We start from the raw sequence: 27,441 nt of genomic DNA, 5'->3' as shown, positions 1-27,441 counted from the left end.
ACGAACGAAACTTGCGTCGAAATTGGGGGTGAAAATCCTAACGAGAGAACAAAGTTTACTTCTATCGATTCGTTATCGGAAAGAATAGCACAGAAATATAAATGGTACCACTCTCTAAACCTCGCATATTTATGCCATACATTATTACCAACTAATAAATCTATATCCTAATTGATACCTAACCTTATAATCGCTCATCCTTCCCCACGAACACACGCATCGCTGCTCGTAATACATTCGATAAAAACAATCTAACGAGTCGCGCCTCTCTTTTTTTCATAAGTAATCCGAGAAAAATTTACGATCCTCGAATTACCCCTATCGCAAACCTTTACGATCGAGATAAATAAAAGAGACGATAAAAATTGATCTATGAAACGAGATTACGGAGAAGTAGCTTCGAATACATTGTTTTTCCACATAGTAGAAAAACTCGATCTCTGTTTTTGTAGTCACTTCGCGGTAAAAGACGAATGGGTATTTTGTTTCGAAAAGATGTTACCGCACGTCTCTACGTTACGGATGGAACTACTCGTGAACAATGTTTCAAAATTGTCATAATTCTCGATTTCCCTGTTTTCCATCGCAATATACAGAACCAGTCGTGAAGGATGGTTCGATCGTTCTAATTCGAGATCTCGATAACTGTTAAGCGTACCGTCGAGCTTTTATCATCGCTACTGAACGTCAACATCCGGTTGGATGAATGTACGCTCTCGATATTATAAATCCAACGAAGCTCGAGGGGCTCGTCTATCGATTAGCAGTTAACCGAACCGAGATTTCCCCGAGTTGTCGAGAGAGTTGGCCAGGGGATCCGATTTATTCGAATCGTTACAGGGGACTCATCGTAAGGCCAAGATGAGAATTTTATATTTGTCCACGGTCGCCCCGGGTCTAATTTAAAACCAAAGGATAGGTTGTTAAGGTCGGAATGGTCGGGATCGTTCTGGAAGCAACGAAAGGAGCTAGAAGGAACGGAATCGTACAGGACAGGATATTAAATAGAGAAAATCGACGAAGCGAACCGACGAGAAGAAAGCAACCCCAGCGACAACGTTGAAGTCACTTCTCCGCGTTCTCGCGTCATTAACTCGGAACCTCGGCTCTCTTCTTCATCATCCTTTTCTTCCTTTTCCTCGTTAACCCGTTTCTTACCCTTTACTGCGATTTTCTATTTGCCCCTCGCCTACGAGTATCTTCCGTATTCGATACACGACCGGATACTTTCCACCGTGTTCCCAACCGAGACACGTTGCAAGAGGAAACAGGCTCGCGAACAAATTATCCTTTTTTCCGGAAATGTCGTTCGATGAAACTCATTGAACGACCTATTGTTTCGAAGAGACGCCGTGGACGATCTGTACCGTCGTGACAATTAGAATATCATCGATTTCCAGATGTTTCGTTTAAAAATGTGCGTACTCGAGACATCCTCTGAAACTGGAAGAGTTTCAGAAACGATCCGATCGGATGTTCGACGGGTAACGGATTACGAAATCTACAAACAATCGAATTAGAGGCTTCCAGGTAACCGAGAACGTGTTTCGAGAAGCCGGCCGGTGCAAATATATTATGCTCACCGATGACCAGAGAGCCAAGAGGAGCGAAAAAAATACGAACTCGTGGGACGAAGGAGTCGGTTTCGACCACGAGACATTTCTGTCGCCAACCGGAGAACTCGATTTCTCTGGAAAGGCGAGGTCCAAGGCCACGAGGGAGGTCAGAATCGCGACTACCTTTTCAATAAAACCCACACCCACGCGCGAAGACCTGTTTTGGACCGTCTTACCGACGCACCGAACAGGATTTCGACTTTCACCTACTGATTAGAATTAATTCTCTTCGTCGTCCTGTCGACAAGGATACATCCTTGCGCCCACGCGCGGTACCTAAATGACTCATTTCGCGCGCTCAAGATACGATTCAACGTAAGCCTTTCGTGCGTTTCGAAAGGCTTACAATTCCCTCTGGCGGGCATGGAAAATTTCTTTAAAAGTCGAAACGGAATCGTGTTTGTAACGAGCAACCGATTGGCTATAATTTTGTAACGGCAATTAAGATTCGCACGTTGAACGTGAAATCGCGAATACTTTCGAATATTCCGTCGATGTTTCCAACGATCGACCAGTCTAGCGGCATTTCCCCGAGTAAATGATTTCACTCAACGCTGCTTGCATGTAAAGTTCACGAAGTTTCTTCTATTTTAATATCGTAGTCGAGGAAACGTTCGAACGAAATTTTCAATACGGAAGAACTATATTTAGAACCAGCTGATTACGTTCTAACGTGTGCACGTACGTACTATTGACACGATTCCATCTAAATGGTTCAATGGCGTATTCAATCTTGGAAGAAAAAATGAACTTTTTCTCCATCTTTTCCAATATAGAAAAAATAAACTTCTTGTCCATCTTTTCTAATATAGAACAAACAAACTTCTTCTCCATCTTTTCCAATATAGAAAAAATAAACTTCTTCTCCACCTTCTCCAATATAAAAAAGGAAAACTTTGCCCCATCGTTGAATCATTTTTTCGTCGAAAAGTATTGCAACGTGTTCGTTTCTATTGTTTCTATTTTTAAACAGTGAGACGCAACTCGCCCAACACGACCAAGTTGACGACGTGATACTCGAGAAGCAACTTACGCAAGATGTTTAAGTTCCCCTTTTATGCACGAACGATCTGGCCGTTTTCCTAGCATTCTTTTACGTCGCGTACGCGACGCGTTATGTCTCTTCTCATTGTCACGCATTCCGCGACACATTCCGAATTTCATTGACACACTTCGGGAAACCACAGTCCGAAGTGTACACTTTATCATATTAATGAGTTTGCTCGATTCTCATTGGAGTTTTCCTTCGCGCAATCCGACGACTTGTGCTTCGCGACAGTGTTTCTCAAACATTTCTGACCACGGTTCACTTGCGCAACTTTGCAGGCCTCTACCCTGTCCCACAACCTCCCATAACCTCCCATAACCTTCCATTTCCCGATAGGTCGTATTCTACCGTCATTAGATAGCCTGAAAATGTCATCGCGAAATGTAAAACTGTGGTCTGTTGGACTTTGCAATGATTTACAGCCACGAAATGATCGCAACCAATCATTAAATGAAATAAAAATTGATCTTGGGTATTGCTTCCTGGTCACATCGGTTCAAAGACAATATTCGATTACAATCATGAATGCGAAACTATATTCGACTATTTAGACCACGTTCAAGCAGAAGAAATTAGATGAGTCACTGTACTAATTTTTAACAAAATCAAGCGAGCTTCGAATGTTTAAATTAGCTTTAAAATGGAGGAAAATGATATAAAACTGCATCTTCACGATAGTGTTACTTTCTCACGGAAAACGGCCCTAATTATTTTTCATTATAATTGTTTTCAACCCTTACTTTCCAGTCACGTCGGTTTACGGATAAAATTCGTACTAATTGTAAATTGAGCGTTAGATTCAATTATTTGGCGTTTCGTAGATGGCGTAATATTAAAAGAACGTGATAGTTACCTTGAAAATTTTCGAGAAAATTAGGCGAGAACGGCCGGTCGTGTCGGTTCGGTGCAATGGCCCACCGAGAAATTCGCACGACCTACTACTGGGCCGTGGACAGCATTTTAAACAGGGCTAATTTACATATTTCTCGTAAATACGTAACGAGTGTGGAATATTAGATCCACTTTGTTTAGCATAATTCGCAATGACAACGTAATAATAACAACAACTTCTGATTACCACATCCCAGAGACTAATCCAATTTCTGTGCTCGTTCTTTTACGCGACTCGATGTACCGTGCGACGCATAATACTTGTCGTACATACGTAATAACCGTAATATACAAAGTGAGTCACGTAATTTGATCGGAGCATACCTCTTTTAAGGTTGACAATGGAAGGAAGTGTTAAAGGGAGAAGTCGAACCAGTTAGAACTGTTTCCTGTAACTACCTACGTACACACATAATTGAAATGGAACTATATTCTTCCGCGTAAATTAATCCTCCACGGTACTCTACTTATAAAAAGTAACACGTTTAACATTCAAGAAGTATATACTTTACAAGGTGTTACAAAGTTTTCAATCCATGCACGAATATATATATTCGAGTGGAAGCTCGAACGTTCCACCGCCACGTTTGAAATATCTCGTAAAATAATAATTTCTTGCCCAGCTTCAAAATAACGTGATGGTTTGCGTGGAAATAAAAACATAGAGATAATCACGTTTAAAGAACAGTGTTATAAAACTTTGCAGATGCACCGTTATAATCGTGGAAGAGATAATGTTGTAGGAAGTTAGACATTATGAAAGAGTGCAACATCTTCCTGTAGAATTTTTTTCTATTGTTAATCATAAGACAGATACGATCTTATCGAACCGTACGACTCACTGTGTACAACGTGCTCTAATAATGTACCAATAATGTAATATAATGGTAACTTTTGAACGTCTTCGAGAGACGAAGATCCTGTAACCGGTACTATTAAGTCACGGAGAAGTTCAATCTTCCCCGCTATCAGATCACTCGGTTTAATTTTCCTTCAATTTTCATGTCACTTCGAACCTCTCGTGTGTCTTTTAATTTCCGGTCTCGGTTGCACGCAGCAATTAGTTGCAATCTACAAAGCTTCGTCCTCCGGAGGCTGTGGCCGCGGCGATGATATCTCCCCGAGATCAAGTGCTCGTGTAGCCAACGAAAAGAAAGCAGAATCGTCACGATTGAACGATCAGAATGGAACATTAGACGCGAAACTCTTGGAATTTCGATCGTTAACGGTCTTTTCAGAAATTTCCAAGTCATATTTTACGATTAAATCGCAGGTATATTGTTGCATTTATGGGACGAGAGATTTTTTAGAAAATATTGTACGCCACTTATCTTTTTACTCCAGCGTGTAATATAGTCTGCGTTCCTAAATGTTAACGTTCGATAAAACTTATCGAACAAACCTAGTACCTGGTCCAAAAGTTACGTATCAGAAAGAGATTTAAATTCAACACAAATCGGTAAATAAACCGTGTTTATTTCAGACTACAGATCATGTATAGGTCTGTGCTGAATTTAGGCTTATTCCCATGTTGAGTTCAAGTCTAAACTTAAACCTATATAGTCGTACAGGTCGTCTACCGATTTATACCGAATTTAAAATTCATCCTGTGTGGACTACACAGGTCACTTACCGATCTGTGTTAAATTTAGACTCGTTTCTATGTTGAGTTCAGACTGCGGGTCATCCAGTGGTCTGTGCTGAATGTAAACGTCTTTCTGGATCTCTTTGCAGACCTGACATACTTGTTTGCACGGTCTACAAAATTCTGACCGATAGAATCCGCATCGATGCAACTCCTCCCTAACGTGGGACACACCCTATAGGAGTTATGCCGACTAGCACACGACTATTTGCTCGTCGATTCTGGTGTTTCTAACGACGTTTGAGTAGCTCTTCTGCGGCGCAAGAGTCTGCATACGCAATGAACGACAAATATTGACGAGCGAAATTTTTCCACGCTTATGCGTGTCTCTCCCTTTATCGCTTACCAATTGTGTACAGCGCGGCATGACATCATCGGTTACAGGCGAGTCTCGCGTACACGCAAACCGCGTCAGGATTATTTATAGCGCCATCCTCCGTACCAAACTGTTATTGAACTTTTACAGCGATTTGACGAATCGATGTACCTATCTTTGGAAGACGGTTTATCGCCTTGCTTCGGAAACGTGATCGATATCAGGGAAACGAAACTGTTAATTATCGACGATTCGTGAATCAAACAACGAGAAAGTTTCCCCGTACTAGAATCCAATTTGGTGAAAAAATATGTACAAAGTAACTATCGAGGAAAATTTACATCTCGGTACGCCTAAAAATTTAACATCGAAATACAAACTCCACGACCTACGATAACTGAATACCAAGTAGATCCACTAAGTAGAATACTGAGTATATCTTTCTAACGTAGAAGGTGTTATCATATTTTATAAACTCGCGCACACGTACGGCAAATATCGCTGCAATTCCCAAGACCGAGTCTCGCAAGTTCCGGGAACGTTAAAAAACCTTAACGAAGGATCTCTCGTCGTTAGAACTGTTTAAAGAAATTCCTGAAACCATCGGAATAACCGAGGTAAATATTCGAGTTTGCAATATTGAGTCTCCGCGGTTCACAGAATCTGCCCACATTCTGCGCATCATGATCGAAGAATCCTACCTACCGTTAAAATTGCTCGGCGATAAACGTTTTACACGGTATCGTAAGAAATCGATAAGACCAATTAACTCTGAGAATAGAAGCAACGAGGAAACGTCGAAACGTTGGGTCATCGCTATTTGTAAAAGCTGCACGTACTCGAAACAACTCGACGAAAGAGTTTCGCGCATCGTTAAACTTACTCAACCGTGAATCTTCGTCTCTGGTATCGTCAGAAATTGGCATGGACCGACCTTCCGGTAGAATAGAACAAATAGGAAACGTTGCAACGTGTTCGTACAGAACCAAGGGAACCGAGTCAGCTCGGAGAGCAACGAAGATCGTGTTTACAAGGATTACAGTTCCTAGCGCGTGGCGTAAGACGTAGTGCAGCTGCAGCTGCAGTCGGAGCCTGGACTGACCGGACGTCGAACCCGAGAAATGCTTCAGCCTACTAGATACATCGTAATAAGTACACAAAGTATCCCGCGGGCAGGGCGAATCCCAGGATGCACTTGTTACATTTACATACGTCTCTATACGAATCTTCGGAATCCTCTATCCATCTTCCACGCGGTATAAACGCACTCGTCTGTCCGTTTTACATCGGGAAAACCACGGAATCCTCGGAATCATCCATCATCTCGTTTCGTCCGTAGAGTAAAACTCTCCGACCCATTTAAAAAGATCGTAGATCTTGAAAACCTTCCCGTCCTCGCTCTCAGTCGATCCTGCAACGCTTTGACCAGCGATCGAAAAATAAATCGGTCTAAAAATCTCGACATCCACCGAGAAGATGAATCTTTGGCAACACCGATCGATCTTCGCGTTCCACTTGATACGTACGCGGAAGATCTCGCCTTCGAGAAGACCTTGTCATCTTCGTCATCTATCATCCCGTTCTACGGAGAAAATAATCCAGCCTGGAAATTAGCGATTTCAGAATGATCGTGGATCTCGTTGAAGTTTACGAGCTTCGTAGAGACACAAGCAGACCCAAAACTCTTCAATTTGTTCAAGAAGATTATCAAGTGTTCTGTTTAGCCCACTTTGGAGAGACTGTCGAATCACCAGATTCCGTCTCTGCGTTCAATTTGAGAGATAAACGAACTCGAAACGATTTCTGGGTGGCGGTTATGTTTCTCGTATATCTTCGTTCGATCGTCACGTTCTACTTAAAGGTTGCACGAGCGAAAAAAGGAGAAAATAAAAACGAACTTTACGAGTTTCCGTGCAGCTTGATCTGCTCGTGCATCGGTCACACCCACGCACATTCCACGGATATCGAAAAAGTCTAGAATTCTAGAACCGATTCGGGGAACTAAGCACGGAAACGACCGCTTCTTGTGGACGTTACGTAAATTCTGGCTAATAAGATCTCTCGTGGGTTTCTGGTCGCGGTGGAATTAATATCACTGTCGCGGATGAATATAAATCTCTGACAAGGATCGTAGCGTTCACGTGCGTGCGAGCAGAGCCTGCACGCGTGCACTCTCCGCTACAGTTCTCGCGAATCCTACCCTTCTGCGGAACTCCTATTGTGTTTACCAAACGTGGGTGTAAAGTATCAAATTTGACCATCCTTTAAAATATAATTTCCGTCTGCGCGATCGAAAGTTGTTTTCGGTAGATTTTACAACGTGGACTGTTTCTTAGCAACAGTTTTCCATCATCGGTGAAATTTCAATATCGATTACAAAGAGTAATATCGATTACTCTTAACGAGAGTACTGTTGGAAATACCGATGAAACATCTCCTCCCAGGCAATCGATATACCGTACCATAATATGTAATTTGTGCGACACGTAACGTAATGTTCGACTAATGAGAGTAATTAGGGCCTCGGTCGCCGGAGAGGCTTCACACCTGTTTATCATACCAGATCTATAAAACTATTTACAGTAATGGTCCTATTTCCGAAGGACATAGTATCCACGGTATTTTATCGCGAGCCAATCGTTACCTATTCTTCCGATCTCGAAATACCAGCGTAGAAGTAACGCATCGGAATTAAAATACGCCTATCTGGTTCCTTTCATCTCGGAACGAGTACGCTTCTTGCCCGCCGACTTTATTTTCCTCGGCGTTATCCGCGCAACGGTAAATTTTTGCAAGCTTGGCGAGACCGCTGGCTCGGCGAACAGTGCATCCAAGCGGTTATTAAAATTACCCTAATTGCAGGTGTGGTGCACGATAAATGTTTCCAGGGTAGATTGGAAGTACCGCGGGTGAGAAAGTCGTAGGTAACATTAATAATAATAATCAAGAGGCGGTGCTGATGAGTCGGCTGATAGTTCATTTGCATGAAAACCCTTGGCTACCGTGATCTTTTCGTGCCAGGGGCCAAAAGGCGTACACCCCGTACGCCCCGTACGCCCCGTGCGCACCAACGCCTGTAATAAACCCCCCGATCCTCAACAACGAATACGAATCCTCGTGCCAGAACCCAATAAACATCTGACCACGAGACGCGCCGGTTAATTATAATAATCCACGTCCATAACGTTTCGCGCGATGAAAATTCAACGGTCGTTTATAATTTTGTTGCAACGGCCGCCGGGGCGTGTTATTACCGAGCCGACCGAGGGAATTCTTTTTCCGTCTGGATTCCCAAAATTCACCACTGCGCGATCTCAGCCCCGAGGAATCTAATTACCGGTTGAACGTATCGGAGATCCTATCGACCGAGGATGAACCGAATCATCGAACGGCTGAAGATTCCTACGAGATAACAGGCCCCGGGAAACGATCTCGGAATATCGGAAACGCATGCCTGGTTACCACCGTGTGGCGTGTCTTTGAGGAACTCCTCGGCTGCGCCAAGAATAGTCGTATTTTTACGCGGAGAGTCGCGTTGGGTGGTCGTACACGGGGGAATGGAAGCCTCGCTTGAACTCTGACACCGGTGCGACCGACACCGGATTCGATTACCCTTCGATGCCTTCCTCGATCGTTTCGTTTCTTCGCAAAAACAGCTCGTCGTAGATACCAGCGCCTCGATGTTCGATGGAATCTCTAAAAGGAAAATACCGTCCGGTTGTTTCTTTTCCATCGATGGATTTCGAAACGATGGAATCTTCGAACGGAGAGTATCGTCTGCTCGTTTCTCCTCCTTGGATGGATTCACAAACGATGGAATCTTTACACAGGGAATATCGTCTGGTTGTTTCTTCTTCGAGGATGGATTTATAAACGACGAAATCTTCCCATGGAGAATATCGTCCAGTTGTTTCTCCTCCGTCGATCGATTTATAAACAATGGAATCTCCGAACGAAGCGTATCGTCTGTTCGTCTCTTTTCCGCGGATGGATATCGATGCAAACGCTGGAATCTTCGCACGAGGAATATCGTCTGGTTGTTTCTCCTCCGTGGATGAATTTATAAACGATGGAATCTTCCCATGGAGTGTATCGTCCAGTTGTTTCTCCTCCGTGGATGAATTTATAAAGAATGGGATCTCCGAACGAAGCGTACCGTTCGATCGTTTCTTCCCCCGTGGATGGATCTCCAAACGCTGAGATCTCCGAACTGAGTATCGCCCGGTTGTTTCTTTTCCGCGGAGTGAGTCGTTCTAGCGGGTGGACAAGAGATCGCCGTGAAAATTGACGCGATACCTCCGATGGTTGGCTACATACGTGACGCTGCAAGAAGGGAATACCGTGAATGCCTTGCGGTCTGATAACTCCTCATCCGCCGGCGATGGAATTCAACTCCTGTCGTTCTTGTTGCCTCGTCACTGACCGGGGCGAAGCCGCGCGATAAACCGCGGCAACCAACGGTATACGAACACGACGATGGATACTTTTGAAGGATTTTTGAACCGTTAGAGCACGTACCGCGAACAATGCTTCGACCTTCGCGGGAAACGGAACGACGTATGATCGGTGGGCAACGGTACTTTATTATAAATTCGCGCTTTCGGTCGATCCACCGTACGCTGTAACAGTTCGTGTTCTTGCGGAAAGGACGAGTTCTACCGACCGAGGTGGGTGTGTCCGTTCAAACCAGAGCGAATTCTCCTACGTTCACTCCAGCCGTGAAACGGACTACACTTGGACGACACGATTTTACAACTTGGTAGGGCCTGTTGCGAACCATTCGAGTGAAAAACTTTCGTTCTTCTTTCATAAAAATAGTAAGCCGATATTATCGCGCCATTGACACAACGATTTTGTAATTTGAGTAATTCCTCTTCGTATGAGAGACAAAATCACCGATTCGATCCCCCTTGAGAATTCTACCTAAACGCTCGAGTATACGTTTCCAAAAGAATTGTCGCGTACCGTGCGAAATAAATACCGAATATACGAATCGCGAAACTCGTTGCAAACGATCGTCCACGACTATAGGGCAAACCCAGTGGATCGGAACTTGTCTCGTTACCCCCGAAATCATCGCCAAGCTCGGACTCGCGTAACTGGCATAGACTCCCGGGAGTGGTATCGCGCATCCATCGCACGTGTTTGCGCGGAAGTATCGGCGATCCGTCCGTAGGTTCGCTCGTAGGATCCTGTCGCGTTCTTTTTGCTCGTTCCTCTCTTCCTTTTCATGCGTCTCGTCCGCTACCCTCCGTTTCCCCCTACTGTCTCTATCCTCGGGTCCAAAGGTATGCACGCTCGAGTCCTCGGCTCCGTGTTCGTAAACGCGCGATTCCTCCTCGAGCCCGCCGGACCCGTTCGTGTAGGTGGGATTCTCATATCGGCGACCTCGAAAACTCCCAGCCTCGCCTTCCAGGATGTACCAAGTGTCCGAGACGAATCGAGCGGAGACCAAAGGCCACGACGAGCTGAATACATTAGGCGCGTTCGACGTACTTCTTTCCCGGGATGCTAATTAATGGCGGTTCCGCGAACCTCTTCGACGAAAGCTATCGAGTATCCTTGGGGACGTCCCGACCCTACGTGGCCGAGATAAATATTGTCGTCGTATCGCGTGTACCTTCGCGAAAGGGTACGGAAACTTTCGTTCCTTCGCGATCGGGATTAATGCGCTCGCGTGAGAAGCTCGTATCCACGAAGAGCTGTACTGTTATTCCGATAGCTCCTCGGTCCATAATCGAACAAGAGAACTAAGTCCGTCGAGCAGATCGCTTCGACGATCGGAGAATCATCGCGTACAGAGGAGAGGTAAACGCGAAGGAAAAACGGCAAGAGGTTCTCGGTACGTCCTCGATAAAATTGCCAGCACGATCCAACAGGGAGATCGATACCAACGGACGGTTACGTAATGTCGTGGATGGGATTAATCGAGAACCCGTGTGACCTCATCTCGGCAATGAGCACCTAGTCTGGTGAACACGATCCACAGGAAGCGCGTTTATTGCGTAGGCATCGACCTTCGGTAATGATCCTGGCAATTTGTGGTAATACGGATTCAGGTGGAAGTACTCCATCACCGTGTACCGAGCCGAGCCGATCCGATCTCACCGGCGTTAAAAATGATCCCGCGGTGGGTCGAAACACCACCCAGCTCGAATCTACACGATTATCAACGCGTAGCAACCGTTCCATCGACGAGTTAGCACGAATTTTAGTACCTCCCTCTAACTCGTACGTTTACGATTTATTAACGCGTATATTGCACCACGATGCGCTCTCTTCTCTTCGTCGAATTATCTTCCGTTTCCTAATGACTCGACAGGTACGAGGAGTTTCGTTGAATAATTTTGCGATTTGAAGTATTGTCTTTTATTTTGGAATATTTCGAAGGGAATAATAGCGATTTTGGAATTGAGAGCTCACGGTTTCCTATCTTCGCGAGCTCGACTCTTATCTTCGGCGATAAAAGAGACACAAAGATCTTTGTAGAGACTTCGGGGCTCGGTCTTGAATTATTATATTCCAGCTGCAACGTACGAAATGCCAATAGAGAGAAACAGGTCTGGCTAGTCGAGAAAAAGACAGACCGAGAGTAGGAACATAGATGTGTAGTACCGAACGGATACACTACCGACCATAAGTATTTGCATACTTGGGAGAATTTAATAGGAAGGCTTTGTCATCGATATGATGCGAATATCTCGAAATAGAATTGACATCGATGTTACGGAACAAGTAAGACGTTTAGTTCGTATGGATAAAATATCTTAACAGTGACAATGTAAAAATATATTTACTTATTTGAATAAAATAATGTTTTCACGAATATATTAATGGAAGACAATTCTGACGTATATGTTCGTAATAACATTAAAAAAAACACGAGAAGTAATCGTTATTAATCTTGGATCAATTTTGATCGAAATGAAATCCGATGTTGAAATGAGAATACAAATCTAAAAATACAGTTTCAAGAATATTTTCCTTCTTCGTAAACCGAAAAGTAACGTACACGTAACTCTAAAATTTATTTTATTTATTGATCTTTCAGCGTTCGAGTACACCCAATCGTTATCGACAAAGTTATTCTAGATATTCGAGTTACGAAAAACGACAGACACGCGAGTAAAAAATTCGATTTTTCGTAACACCTTTTACTCCTTCGTTCACGAATAATCGGACCATCCGTGTAGAAGTATAATTATTGCTAAATGAATCGTGAAACGAATTCAGCGCCAAGGTTTCTCCCATCGCTGCTCGATCCAGTGACGAAGAGGCTAAAATCGCTATTGCAATTGTAACAATACCGATGAAACTTTCACGAGAATTCGAATCGAGTTAGTTTAAAGTTAAGATGCAACCGAACAGAGAAGATTAGAGAGAAATATTTGATTCGAGTGCCGAAATACTTATGGCTGGTAGTGTACGCAAGATCGCGAACCAGGCTCGAGGAATTTCCCCCTTTTCCCAGCATCATCGAGAAGCACGGTTGACGGGAACCGCATAAAAATCGTCCCGCGAGATTGCAAAATCGCAAAAATGAGATAGACTCGGCGGGGTGGTCTGGTCGGTAGGAATACAATACTGAAAAAGTACGTATCGGGCGGTGGTCGTTTTGCCGAGGAGTCAGGATCGTATGACAACGCGACGCACGCCTTTAGGGTGTTTGCGGTGCGCGGAGAGAGAAATCATGGTCAGGCCTGTAAATAGAGGCCTCTGGTTTACACGGTCCTGGCCATAAAAGCGATGTGCCTCGGTGCTAGGTAGGTGTGAAACGTAAAGTCAGCGATCTGACGAGGCTCTCGGGCCGATGCACTGCAGATTGCGAGTATCCTTGCTGAGGTCGGACGCCAGCCACTTCGTCGAAGGTCGTTGGCTGCTCGATATACACGGTGTGCAACGAGAATCATCGCGCAGCCTCCGTGCCCGCAAACTCCGACCAGCCGTTCTCCTTGCGGTTCGATACAGATCTTGAACTTCGGGAGACAACTTTCCACGCGTTCCTTACCTTTCGGCTTATCCTACTTTTTAAACAGTTCGGTAAAAAGAGTCTTCGAAAACGAGATCGCGGATTGTTCGGTGAACAGATTATACAGTGGACTCTCTAAGCTGTGACTATTGAGGTTAATTATTGTTGTGTTCGTTGTACTCCCTCGATCCTTTTAACGAGGATTTGAAATCTACATGTAGTCTAGACCAACCATACCCAAATCTTCGAAACCTACGTAAAAAATACGTAGCCAGCGTCTCGTAGATTCCTCGTTGAACATACCACGACCGCAACTGTACTCGTGTTCTCTCGATCCTTTTACCAAGAACTTATCGATCTAGACGAACTCCTGGCTAACGATACCCGGTGGATAGTGTACCCTTGATCGTCTACGCGAGCACTAATAATACCCAAACGTAGTTTACCTTCTCCGATCATTAATTTCAGCTAAGCCTCTACCGGGGCTTAGCTGTTCCCTGCCTCGAGTAATTTCTCGATTCGTAGTTAACACCGAGACTTCCGGGTGTCTTTTACTATCCTCATCGGTGAAGCAACGACGCTCCGAAACGATAGCGAAACGTCAGGAACCCCGGGTTCCCAAAGGACACAGTTTACAAACCCGGAAGCCTCGAAGAGCAACAGCAGCCTGGACTATCTCGTTCTCGATTCGCAGGAGATCGTATCGCGACTCTTGCGACTTAATTAGATTCGCGAAATAGACGACCATTATCTTTTCCATGAACGTGGTCGGTTCCGATCTCGTGTCGTGTTTCTTTTATCGCCCGTTGTGCGCGGTTCAACAATTCACGGAGAAAGAAACGTGCAATTAATACGCGTCGCGTTGCGAAAACGTTAATGACGTTAATGACAACTCGGTGACAGCCACCAGAAGAAGCTTCGCGGAAGACAATGCCAAGGTCGCAGTGCTTACTTTACAATGTCACTCGGAACGGGAGATCGTGTAGTACTTTTCCACGATTCTGTGAAATCACTTTGCACCTTTGTTGTTCAACCGCGACGTTTATTGTCCGAAATTGGCGCCACGCCAGTTCTGGACCGCTAAGTTTCGTCGTCGACGACAAATTGCGAAAAACTTCTTCGAACGGTGCAACGGTGTTCCAAATGATTCAGTTTCTTTTTTTCAGAATCGTTAGAGAGTTATCGTATTGTTCAATAGCGTAATTAAACCGCAATAATATCTTTTACGGGTACTGTACCCAGACCGCCTACTACTATCGGATAATATTATACTTTGACTCAAAGTCGTTGTTGTCTCGTCGTTGAACTACACTCTTGAAAGTGGTCTCCGATGAAGGTTCTCCGCAACTCGATCTCTCGATTTCAACAAAGGCAAAATAACTATTAGGTTGCTGCGTAAGTTCTGTCCGTCGCGTCGTTGATACGTCGGTATTATTGTTTCGAAGAGAAAGTCGATATGAACAGTGACTCTGGAACCCGGAGGACAGAAATTCAATCTTTTTCTTAATCTTTCGACTATAGGGAATTCGAAAAGATCTTTTACAATTGAAACTAGTGTTGCAAATCACGTGAACTATGTACTGAAAATGTCAGCTTCGGAGACAATTCGCGAGAAGAACGTTCGACAAAGGATCAAGTTGGTCGAAGAGAATTCAGAATACACCGACCCTAAAGTTGTATCTTGACTTGGAATTCTTAATACGAGCATTGTCGAGCATCTCCGTACAAATGTATTCGTTCAAATGTATACATTACCTCGAAGAGACACAACGCAACTCCCAAAATAATCTGTAACCTAATCTGTACTGAACAACGAAGAGAAGTATTCGTAATTGAAAGCACACATTCTCGAGCACAAAAATGTTCTCCGTACTCCGTGGAGGAGTACTTGTTCACCAGACTGATGCAAACGTAACGCCAGAATCGATCAATCGGCGAAGAAGTATAAAAATACGTAATCGTGACGGCCAGGCGTGATCGTCCGCGTCCTTTAAGGCCGACGATCATCGCCCCGATTACACCCATTGTCCGCGGAAGCTGCAAGAAGCTCTGATTGCGAATTATCTTCATTAACGGGGATTATCGTTCGCATTAATGGTAATGGTCCCGGCGGGCAACTGGTTCGAGCGTCGCGAGGGGAGCTCGCCGAGGAGGAAAATTAAATACCCGCGAGTGGTAACGCATGGGGTAAAACAAAAACAAGGGATCCCCCAAGCGGTTGAAGAAGAGTCGTGGCTCGTCGGGACGTTGGCTCGAACTTTCTTCGAAGATTCTTGCGCGAGCCGGGCTCCGTTCGCGAGTCACCGGCCAACGACCATTAAGGGAATTAATAAGTAATCAATTTCGTCGGCTTCCACGGTGCGCCAAAGGCAAAAGAACAATAGGGGCGAACCGAGTCGAGATTCACGAGGACGCGCGGGAAAGAGAGACGAGGGTTCCGCTCGTTTCCAGACGGAAGGAACGAGAGAGAACGGAGACCGAGAACGCGAGGACCGAACGGTCCGGTTTTTGCTCGGTAGGGTGCAAGGACAGATGGATTGCTCGCAGGACTGAAAGTCCAGCGGAACGTGATCGGCGTCACAGCCGCGACTACCGCGGCCGAAACGGTCATAAACGCGGCTGGGAATTGCAACAGACGGCACCGAAATCCCTATACGCCAGACCGTGTTGGATTCGAAGAGAGAGCAGTCCGTTCGCGTTGGACAAAGAGAACTTCTTTCAAAGAAAAGTGGATTTTCCACGATATCGCGACGAGAAAGAGGAATCTCTTCTTTTTTTTTTTATTCGTGGATCAAGATCCGAGTAACGGGAATATTTCGATACCTACAAGTCGTAAAAAATACTCTCTTTTTATCGACTGTAAATTCAAAGACTTTGAATACTCAAAGTTCGTAGAGGTACGACGAGTTCCTTTTGTTAAGAATAAATTTGACAATTTTCGAGATGGAAAATAATCCGAGGGGGCTAAATCTAACAAATAGGGTGCGCGAGGAGGTAATTCGAAGTTTAATTCATTGATTTTGGTCATCAATGGATGCGTGAACTATCCATATTAGTTGGAGTGAGATCTTTTAAATGGTAAATACAATAGAAAGTATTGTATCGTATAACGATAATCAATTTTTGTCCGTGTTTACAAATTCACCGGGAGCGTTCACTATCGATAGCTGCCAAACAAATACTAAACAACAAATACTGGTCAACCTTCGTACTTGAGCCGTATAAGGTCGGTACTTTCTCCCTTGATCGTTCTTTTCGAACAACTATTGCCATCTATACGTCAGATCGGGTACTTTTGGAACTACCCTCGTATATACGAACAACTGGAGAGAAAGGAACAAAGATAAGAATCGGTTGTACAACTCGACTGGGGAGTTACTTTGTATATTTTCTACGCGAAAGAAAACTATTGAAATAATTGAAAATCTTCGACGCTGTCAGACCTCAGAGTACCGTTTCTGGTTTTACCGTACTTTCGTTTCTGATTCTGTTATTTTTCTGCCCGATGATTCATCGACCAGTCTGGTTAATTAGTTCGTGCAAATAGAGAGAAACTGAACAGATCGTTCCTGTATCCGAGGCAACGTGTCTCTCGTGTAGCGTTGATTAATGTAACACAGGGAACGTTGTATAGATGTAGAATTAACGGGTAGGCAAAATTGTAAAGAAAATAGTTTGCCTGTGTTGCAAAGAAGTCAAATTTTAACTGGAAAATTCATTTTTTTTTGGTAATAGCTTATTTGAATTTTTCTCTGGGAGGATTTCGTGCAGTAAAGAAAATTACTATTATATTAATAATTATTAAAATTGAATTATTAGATAATTATATTTAGATATTTATAGAAAAATTTCTTACGTCGAGGTAGTTCTAAAGATACGAGAGTATTTTCAGATATTCCTAAAAATATGTGCAAAGTTTAAAACCGATTTTACAGTATTCTCGACCAACAAAATATAGTAAACGAATCTTGTCTTTTCGATCTCCAAAGGTGAAAGCCCCTTAAATGATCCTTGGCGCTAAAATGGCCTGCTGGTAGCGAATTTATTAAGATCCGAGATAAAAGAAGTAAGTGGATACACGAGAGAAAAAGAAATCAGTTCTGAGAGTAATTGCAAGTGGTTATTGAGTCAGACATTTTAGTCAGCCTTCGTAAGACTTGCTAAGCAAAAATGCTCGACACTGTCCACGTTCTACTTACTCATGGTATCACATTCTCCTTAACCCCGGGGCTGATCTTTCTTTCTCATTATAATATACGTCCTAGACCTGGATTTTATCCGGAATATGAACTTGAACCTCTAGACTTAATCCTACCGGTGCAATGGTATTCTCTCCCTCTATGAACACTGTTCCAGAGGGGTGTTCTTTGTATACTTCGTGTTGTAATATCAAAAACAGTAGCGAGACAACTGCAATAGTTATCAGTACCTAGTCATCGTTCTAAAAGTTCACAAGATTAATTTAAAATGATACAAATTGCAATTATGTATCATTTCAAAATAAAATAGGAATTTTTCCAAGTTTGAAATTTTTGAAACATTTTCTTATTACACGATGCTTGGTTATAATACCAAATAATAATTATTTGTACAAGATCTTTATTCCTGGGCCGTCGAGAGAACTCGTTTCGAAAATGTATCATTGAATAGTGCATTTCCTTTGACCGAATTTCTTGTATTTTGTTTCAGAACGACGGTGGTATCGAATATTTTAACACGATAGTGGTGCAGCCACATCTGAAACTGGTAACGAACCAGGGCAGGGGTTTTCACGTAAGATGTCGGTACCAGACACGAGACAAAGTGGTGACGAACGACCAGACCCACGTGGCCATGCTGCAGTCCCTACCGTTGCAGGTAAACATGCATATTCATTTAGAATTGTCTTCCTAATTGACGTTTCGTCAAAGAACTCGTAACGTGTCTATTTCATGGGCTAACGAGAAACACCGAGTGCCTCGCGTTTAAGGGGATCTTCTACTAGAGTAAAACACTTAAAAAAAAGATGTTTTTTCAGGAAGCATCCTCTCGAATAAAAATAGAACGATTGGAAATCTCGATCGTTAAGATAAATTACTCCGTATGTGTGGTAAGGCTCGCGAAGATTGTTTCATTGGTGTCAGGATTATTAAGGTCATCAACTAGGAAAAACAGTTTCGATAAAAACGACATTAAAGGTGAATAGAAGTGACCATATAGACTGTAACAAATCTCCCTGCAAACATTCAGTGATTACCCACATTACGTTCTTCGCTAAACGCGAATAAGAGTACCGAGTAGTAAATTACTTTATCCATTATATCATATTTTACGTTGATACGATCGCTCTGTGTGCACTTACCCAATAATTCTAATTTTTTCCCGAGGGTGATTCCATATTTAATTATAAATTAACTCGACGTAGAAATGCGATCTTTATCGCCTAAAACTCGAAGAAAATGCGAGGAGAGAAACCATTCGTTTCGTTGAACGTCTCTAATGGTACCAATTTAACCGGAAATAATTACGCGATCGAAGTTTTCGAGTGGACGATCGCGAAACGTTCAGAGACGAGTAATACGTGTTCTCGACAGGCGACAGCGCCTATGCCAGGATGCACGATGAAGATCTTCAGCGGAGATCCAACGAGGCATCAAGTGGCGGAAAACGTGAAGATCGGGGACCCTCTGACCTTGGTCATTAGCATCGACAAACAGGAAATGTTCGGTCTGAAGATCTCCGATTGCCTGGTGCGCGACGGCCTAGGATGGGGGGAGCAGAGGCTCATAAACGACGAGGGGTAATTTTATATTGTACACTTTCGTCGAAAAGATTCTCCTCCGAAAATCAACGATACGGTTCGTTTCGCCATCCTTCTTCCATTCCACCCACGAACCTATCTAATAATAGGCAGGAAAGTGCTCGAAAGAACAATTCTTCGGCTCGTACAAATAAACCGGCCGCGTCGGAGCGTTCGATGAATTATTCAAGGACCGGAATTCAGGGTACAAAGCGGGTCGGTTCACTGACTTCTTTTCATAAGCAAATCAGCTGATACGACGTCAACAGGTTGCACGAACACTTTCCCTTTCGACTTGTCCTGCACGATACAAAGGCGGCCGAATTTTACACTCCAAGGTCAAAATACGAATTTCGATACCAAGATTGAATTTTTCGTGTCCGCGGACCCGTTGCGAAATTTCGAAGCGTATTCCACATCTCGAAATTAACGAAAATCTAATACGCGCGAGTGCTGGTGTCTACTTTCGAGGTACAGCCATTTTTTAGTCGAAGTATTGTTATATCGAATACGAAACAAACATATTTTATGGTTTTCGGATGTGAAACTTTTTGGTAGAAAAATTAATGCGGAAGAATGCATCGAAATCTGGTCTCAGATTCAAGATTTTAAGTAAAATTTAATTCTCTCCAAGTTTTAATGAAAGTGTTTTGAAAATAACGAATAAAAAAGACTACAAAGGGTAACTATTCTCAGTTCGAATACCTCGTTTACAAGTCAAGAAGTAAAAGCATGTAAAATTCATTTTAAGTATAAAAATCGGAGACGAATTTTGTTATTCTTCCAACGTATTCCACCCAACAAAAGGATAAAAGATTCGAAAAGAAAAGATTGTTCCAGCCAATGACATTGCGCGCGCGAACTCAAACGGAATAAAACACGCGGAGTTACATTTAGATGGCACTAGTGACACATAGTAATGGGAGATAAACTGGACGAATCGCGTCACGCCCACGAGCAACTCTGTGCACTTTAATCGGTTAAAACATGAACGATCTTTCGTGAGAAAATCGATCGTTTTCCACGCACAGTTCTTCAGCAAAAATTTGACCCCGAGTCTCAAAGTTGGAACAAGTTTTACGAATTTTTACCGATCCGTACACTTAGATTGATCCCTGACAAGTATCCAACGCCGTGATAAACATTTTTCTACATCTTCCACTTGTTATTTCAATCAAAAAGCGGATGTATCGTGAAGGTACAACAGATAACTTGAGAAACGAAGTTTGTAAAAACCTTTTTATTACTTTCGAAGTGTAGAGTAAACCTGTTTCGAAACGAAACATTGAACTCGCTCCTTCTGTGTTCCGATAGCGTACTAAAATTATGAGTAGTAAACTTTGAGTAAAACCGGATGGAGTATCGTTTTTAAGACTAAGCTTGTACAACGTTTTTATTATTTTTTAGTTGCCCGGTCGACGGTGAGATTATGGGACAATTCACGTACAGCGGGGACAAGACGGAGGCGAAGGTGAACTTCCAAGCGCACAAATTCCCCTACACAGCGAGCGTCTACTACCAATGCAACGTCAGACTGTGCGTGAAACACGACGAAGGATGCAGCAACACGGTAATAAGAATTCCTTTCCACCCGTTAAATTTCCAACTACACTGCGCGCCACCACCGCCCTTAAACCTCCCTTTAAAGCCTCAACAATGCGTATGGTAAAGCCGATGATAACAAACGAAACGAGACGTGCTCCTGCGATGATAAAACGTAAAGGAACAGTTGGACAAATACGGGCCAGTACCTTGAACGATATTTTATGCGAAATACATAAGGCCCTAAATTACCGATTATTCGTTTACAGTCTTAACGCTGCAACGTCAAACCATTTCAAACGAACTGCTCTAGTGTAAAAACGGTCGAACGATCGTGAAAATTTTGATATTACTACTACTTTGAACAATACTTGGAGTAAGATACACAAGGGGTTACCGATTATTAATCGCCGACTGAACGCACAATCGTCAAACCATTTCAAACGAAAGATTTCTAAAGATACTTGACTCCCGAAAAATCTTGGAAACGATTACGGGACGAAGAATTGCGTAAACGAATTGTGCATTTTCGTGGAACGTATTCGGCTACGCAAGCAGCTTTCGCGATTAGGTTTCCGAACTCGTCCAAACGTGAGCGCAATCGCTGAACCGTTGAATTTGCAACACGCGCAACCGTGACAGGAGACGGTTAAGTATCGAAGAGTAACTGGTTCGATAGAGAGGGTGCAAGGACGTCTCGTCGACCATTCGTACCGTTCTTCGTATCGACGATGTTTGTCGTTCGATAGTAGATGCACGAAAGACTCGATTGTATCGATCGAGTACAATTAGCAACGACGAAACGTACGTTATGTAACCGTTCGAAATCATCGGGGATGGATCGGTTACAAAGCGCGTCGGTTGGAAAGTTTCCAAAAGTGATCATCAATATTCCGTTGTTGCAGCCACCGGCGTGTAATTCGATATCGAGACGACGCAGGGATACTACGAACGACAACTCGGTGAAGGGTGTCATAGGCCTGGACGGAGGAACACCAGCGACTATCGAGGTTTATAGCGGGCTCTATGTGAACGAAGCCTCGGACATTGGCACCAAGGCAGACTTCAGCGATGATGTCTTCAGAGAAAGGGTGAGCCGCATTTGTATTCCACGGTTGGTCTCGCGGTACCAGCGTGCCGATTTTCAGTTATTATTCCCGATACTGGTAGCTGACCTTGGTGGCTCGCGACGAGAGGGAAAAATTAAACAGTTTAGCGTTCAAATAGCGGATCGATTCGAAACGAGTCACGTAGCTTTGCAGTTGCTTCTTTTTAGAGATTCTAAACGTCCATCGGTATTGCTTTTTTGAGAAATTGAACGGTTCACCGTTGAAATAGTGGACTAGAAAACGAGTTAGAATTGCAACTACTTTTGCGGAGATTGCAAACACCCATCGATATTGCTTTTTGTGAAATTGAACAGTTCGGTGTTAAAATGGTAGAATGCCAAGAAACGAGTCACGTAGAATTACAACTACTTTTTCAGAAATTGCTTATTCTAAAGTTACAAAGACTCGTCGCGTCAAATCTTGACAATTAATTTTGAAAATGCTCCAACTTTCCATAAGAAAGAAGTAACTTAATATCTGACTTACTTGCCAATATAGTAGCAATGTCTAGACAATCAAAAATTACGCAACTGCCCTCCAGAGATTCAGAATTCTACGACACAATGTTAACCCTGTGTAGAGAGATCTCTCTGATCGGTAGTAATTCGGGACCAATGATTGTCGGTTAGAGAGAAACTATGGGACTTTTTCCGTGAAAGCGATTAAATGTCTCTGGCTCGTTCTGGCTTCGCGTTTCACAAAGGAAAGAGGTGTAGTGTATTGAATCGTTCGTGGACTATCGATTTCGAATGTTCAATATTCCAAGGAGCGAGAGTAACAATTGCCATTCGGAGAGTCGCGAACTGCCACCTCTGGAGGGACAATACTTTAGTTTGGTGTTAACTTCTCGTGTGTAAATACTAAGGAACATTCCTCCAGGAGAGAAACAATTATCACGTCTCTGCATGTTTCCAGACTATCGACGATCCCAACAGCATCTGCATCTCACAGAGGAGCTTCGCCATTGGCATCGCGATCGCGGGTCTGATCCTCATGCTGGCGGTGGTCGCCGCGATCCTGGTCCTACTTGCCAAAAGGCGACACAAGAGTGTCTCGACCACGGGCTCCTCCATCTACAGTGGACCCTACACGAACACCGCGTACAGTCACAGCAGTTAAGTTCACCCGATACCCGATACCCCTCTAGAGGGATCGTTCGAACGAGGAACTCTAAACTACACTGTTAGCGAAACGAACGAAAAGTCGTGGGTCGACTACGTTGGTAAGCTACCAATTTCGAACAATCGGTTCTACCTCGGCCCGGTTGAACCGAGGCGCAGAGAATTTAGGTGGAATAAACGAGATACCTTTTGCTCAACTGCCTGATGCTACTAACGTTGCTTTCTCAACTCTTCGAGGAAGTAGTCCCGTATCCAGAAATACGGGTCCATACGCGTGCCCGAACCTATCGGAACGGTCCACGGAATCCGCGTGTGTTCTTCTCTTTTCTTTTCGAATAACGATCTTGCCATTCTTTTGGTGATCCGTTACACCGTTTTTCCAATACTGCCCTTTTGATACTATCTCGTTAAATTTGTTACTTAAGCACGTGGCCGTGTACTTAGAGAAAAAGTAGCCTAGCTGGTAAACTCGAAACGAATCGACAAGAATCCCATAGGATTAATTTTAATTTACATAGGTTATATATAAATATATATGTACTATTATTATTATTATTATTATTATTATTATTATTATATACATACTGTATACTAGTCCGGTATACGCTGTCCTAGCTAACCTACCTAGCAGCCGCACTAAAATGGCGCATTACACGAATATTCTCTGTTCATCGCGACCAACGCGGTAATTTAACTTAATCCAACGTGCGATACGACTCACTCTAACGTTTAAGGTGAAGTCAACTAGTACGCGGGAGACTCTTCAAAGCGAATCAAACGCCCCAGTGACTCTAAGTACCGACCGTCCTTCTTTCTTCGACTTCCGTGCAAGTGTTGGCACGTTTCCTTCTTACGTCTATGGCAATCTCTTCCCATATTTATAGTCACCTCACTCACTCCGACGCGTTGTTTCTACTCGAGAAACGATCTCTGATACGCGGAGCTGGCCGAAACCTGTCTCGATCCTCGACTGGTAACAATGAAATATTTTCCAAAACGTCGATCGAACGACTCCGTGGAACATTTAGGTGAAACGTTTCGTTAAGTCGAACGTGGACTGTGTTAACGTTAACGCTGGATCGAGTCAATTTTTCTTATCGTTTGTCCCGATAACAACAACACAGGGAAGTTCCTAGATGGTCGATCATACGAATACCGACCTAACCGATACACGGTGTAACTTGTTACGAAGTTGTAGACTGCAGCTTAACGTCTTTGCCAAATCAACTTTATCGCGGTTGAGCCAAAGACTGAGCCTAGTGTACCCAATATTTCTTTTAATGTTTAATAATCAACAACGGAGAAAAGAGATACCCAAAGTTTGAGATTGAAGACTGCTACACGGTAATTCGCAAAGTCACGGCTATCGAGTGACAAAGTCAGATTCCCTCGAAAGCGGGGTAAGTGGCGTTTCAAATCTACCTAACTAGATTCTACGTACAATCTACGTGAATCTAGATAATTTCTGCAAGAAATAAATTTTTTATGTATTCAAGTACTGTGAAAGTATTCAAGTACTTTGTACGAAAGTACTGTGAAAGAATTGACGAGATTTGCCCGATGAAAATGAGTCGAGACACGATCGTGTTCGAAAGCACACGTATTTGTAAAACTCGAAAGCGACTTGTTTCGTGCGTGATTAAAAATCATCCGAACAAGGTCGTCTTTGGACTCGTTTTCATTGGGAGAACTTCACCAATCCATTGACGATACTTTAATGGGATAAATATAATCATTTGAGGGGATGATTCCGTTACTTGAATCCGGTGTAAAAATTGTCACTCGAAAGCGAGAATTGCGATAAATAATCACACGCAGACAATGTTTGAGTCGTTGCTTACCAATCGAGGATTCGGATCAAACATGGATGAAGTTTTATTCCAATCAAACGTAACGAATAAAATCAACCTATAGCGATTTATTTACGATCGAACGTTAAAATTTTGATTTCCTCGTTGTGAAATATTTCACAGTAAAATTTTTCTTCTAATGTTTATTCCACGAGAACCGGATAAAGTACTGTTTATATTTTATTCGTTGCTCGAAACATTTGTCCGGATAAAAAATTTGCACGTTTCTGATTAAAATAAATAATATTCCAACTTCCTTCGATATCTTTGATTATGATCTAGTTTCATGTTTATAATTTCCTTTCAACTGCCCATTCAATCGAGAGAGGATATACCGGCTCCTAGTAATCGATGATCAGGGACGAGTTTCGACGAGTTTAAACAAATTATAGTTCTCTTAACGAGCAACTCGAGAGTTGCATGGGATGTATTGGTTATTAAGTGCTTCCGACGAAGCACCGTGCTTCGTGTTACGTGAGATTAGGTCCCGTTGTCGTAATATCGAGGACAAGTCTAGTTACGTCGTTTCAGAAATGCAAAAACGAAAAAAAAAGAAAAGAAAAGAAAAAAAAAGAAATAACGAGTACTCGAAAACATCCATGTTTCCTCGTGCTTGCGACAATGTGACCCTCGCATGAGTGTGGCAATAAGTGAGTGTATAATCAGATTGTAATCCATTATAACGCTTAAACGTAAAATTAGTTTAATTGAATCGAGGTGCTGCTCCGATGTCGGCGCTCTTTGTATCGCGTACTTCCGGTTATTAACGAACGAATCACCGGAGCGTTTAAAAACGCTCAAAAATACGAATAAAAGTCTATGTAAATTGACACGAAATTACTGTACGATAAATATGAAAACTTTTTAAATATCAAGCAAGAAAATGTATAAGACGAGCCACGAAGGACATTTTAAGGTCACTCGTGTTTTCGTTCGATAACTCGACTGGATAGAGTTCGATTAAATTTATCGATTTTATTTCGACAAAGTTTCTAAGAAAAGAGAAACTATTCTCCTATTTTGAGCGCAATTTGTTCACTCTGGAAATTCGTTCGTTAAGTTAGAAAGTATCGCGTACTTCCCTCCGTTTCTTCGATTCTTTCGCAACGAAAAAAATGACACGTAAAATATAGACAAGAGACATAACCATTCGGTAGCTCCATCTCGCGAGAAAGAATCGAAAGAAGTGCGAGGTACCGACGACTCGCCGGCGCGTGGAGCGTTTTTAGTTTTTAATCGTCGAAAAAGAGAGAAACTGCCGAAGCAGTCGCGTAACTGGGTCCAACGTGGTGGTGGGTACAGATCGTAAAATTTACATTTAAAAGAGAGAAAAAGAAGGAACAACGGACACGCAAACGTAACTCGTAACCCATGAAAATGCTGCTATACGAAAAATTGAAAATAAAAAAAAATGCATAAACGTCGATTCGGTTTACAGAAGCGATTATACGCTGGCGACGGTCCTTCTCTGTGGACTGCCCTTCACGGAATAGTGTTTATTATTGAATGTCGTATCGCAGAGGTTGGTTTCTACCGAAGGTGTTCGCAGCGACCACAAAGAAAAACTACGAATGGATAGAAATAAGGAAATAGAAAGAATAACACCGGCTCGAATTCCGTCACGACACTTGGCCTACACTCGTTGTGCGTGTTTAGAAACAAATGTTCGCAGACACTCGAACCATTTAAGAAACGAATTTTGCGTATTATCAGATCAAAAGTACAAAACGTCTGTATCGTGACCATTGATTTTCGATCGAATTGTATAAATTTGTAACGGTTACAAATTCTGCGTTACGACGTTCTGCGAATTTCTCACCAAGTGCAATAATTTTGCGTGACCGACAGTCCACAGAATTTCTGTCGCGGATTGGAAATGGCCGGCGAACGTATAACAAACGAGCGTGTTATCGTTTGCTCGTGCTCGTGGCATTGGTTCATAGCGACATTGGGGACGAAAATGCCTGTATAGAAACTTTTTTTTAAGAACACATGATTCTTCTTAGGTCCCGCAACGTTACTCTGGACCCTTGTCAAAAGACCTTACAACGAACTTGTGTAAATAACGAAAACGCAATAAATCTTGTAACCATAAACATACGTGACTTCTCAATATCCCGTACATCGTATCATTTGACATTGAAGCATTTTTAACCTAAGATGTACATTATAACAATAATAAAATCCGAATAACAATACGGTCGTATTAATTTAAGGAACGTTAAAGATACTTCAAGACGGCAATTAACGACTTTTACCGCCAAACGCCATATTGCACAAGCATAAAAATGTACACGAATACTCACATTCTCGTGTTTCGACGATTCTCGGCTCTATTCCAAATCTGCAAGTTGATTTACTTTGATCTCCGTCGTCACGATCGTCTTTTATCGTTTTCTTGCACACACTTTTTGCACAGCACCGATTATAAACAATTAAATGTGAAAATCGCGATAGGAGCACGCTACCCGATGCACATCGCGTCGAAGACGACAAAAGACTGACGACGCAACCGTTGAAACGAATTACTTCGAAAATACTTCAATTAGTCGCGA

At 43.0% G+C, this 27,441-nt stretch overlaps 1 protein-coding gene across 1 annotated transcript in view; it reads left to right on the top strand.

The window, feature by feature from the left end:
* Pio (zona pellucida domain-containing protein piopio) overlaps positions 1-26,976 on the top strand; it is a 106,828-nt gene extending 79,852 nt beyond the window's left edge. The window contains exons 5-9 of the mRNA XM_076326543.1: positions 18,175-18,342; positions 19,059-19,264; positions 20,672-20,834; positions 21,712-21,897; positions 22,831-26,976. Of these exons, the coding sequence (XP_076182658.1) occupies positions 18,175-18,342; positions 19,059-19,264; positions 20,672-20,834; positions 21,712-21,897; positions 22,831-23,034 (927 nt within the window). The 3' untranslated portion in view covers positions 23,035-26,976. The remainder of the gene's footprint in view (positions 1-18,174; positions 18,343-19,058; positions 19,265-20,671; positions 20,835-21,711; positions 21,898-22,830) is intronic.
* Positions 26,977-27,441: the final 465 nt, after the last annotated feature.

This window comes from Ptiloglossa arizonensis, chromosome 14 (genome assembly GCF_051014685.1).
Source record: "Ptiloglossa arizonensis isolate GNS036 chromosome 14, iyPtiAriz1_principal, whole genome shotgun sequence".
Taxonomy (NCBI): domain Eukaryota; kingdom Metazoa; phylum Arthropoda; class Insecta; order Hymenoptera; family Colletidae; genus Ptiloglossa; species Ptiloglossa arizonensis.
This window is presented reverse-complemented; position numbering and strand designations above follow the sequence as displayed.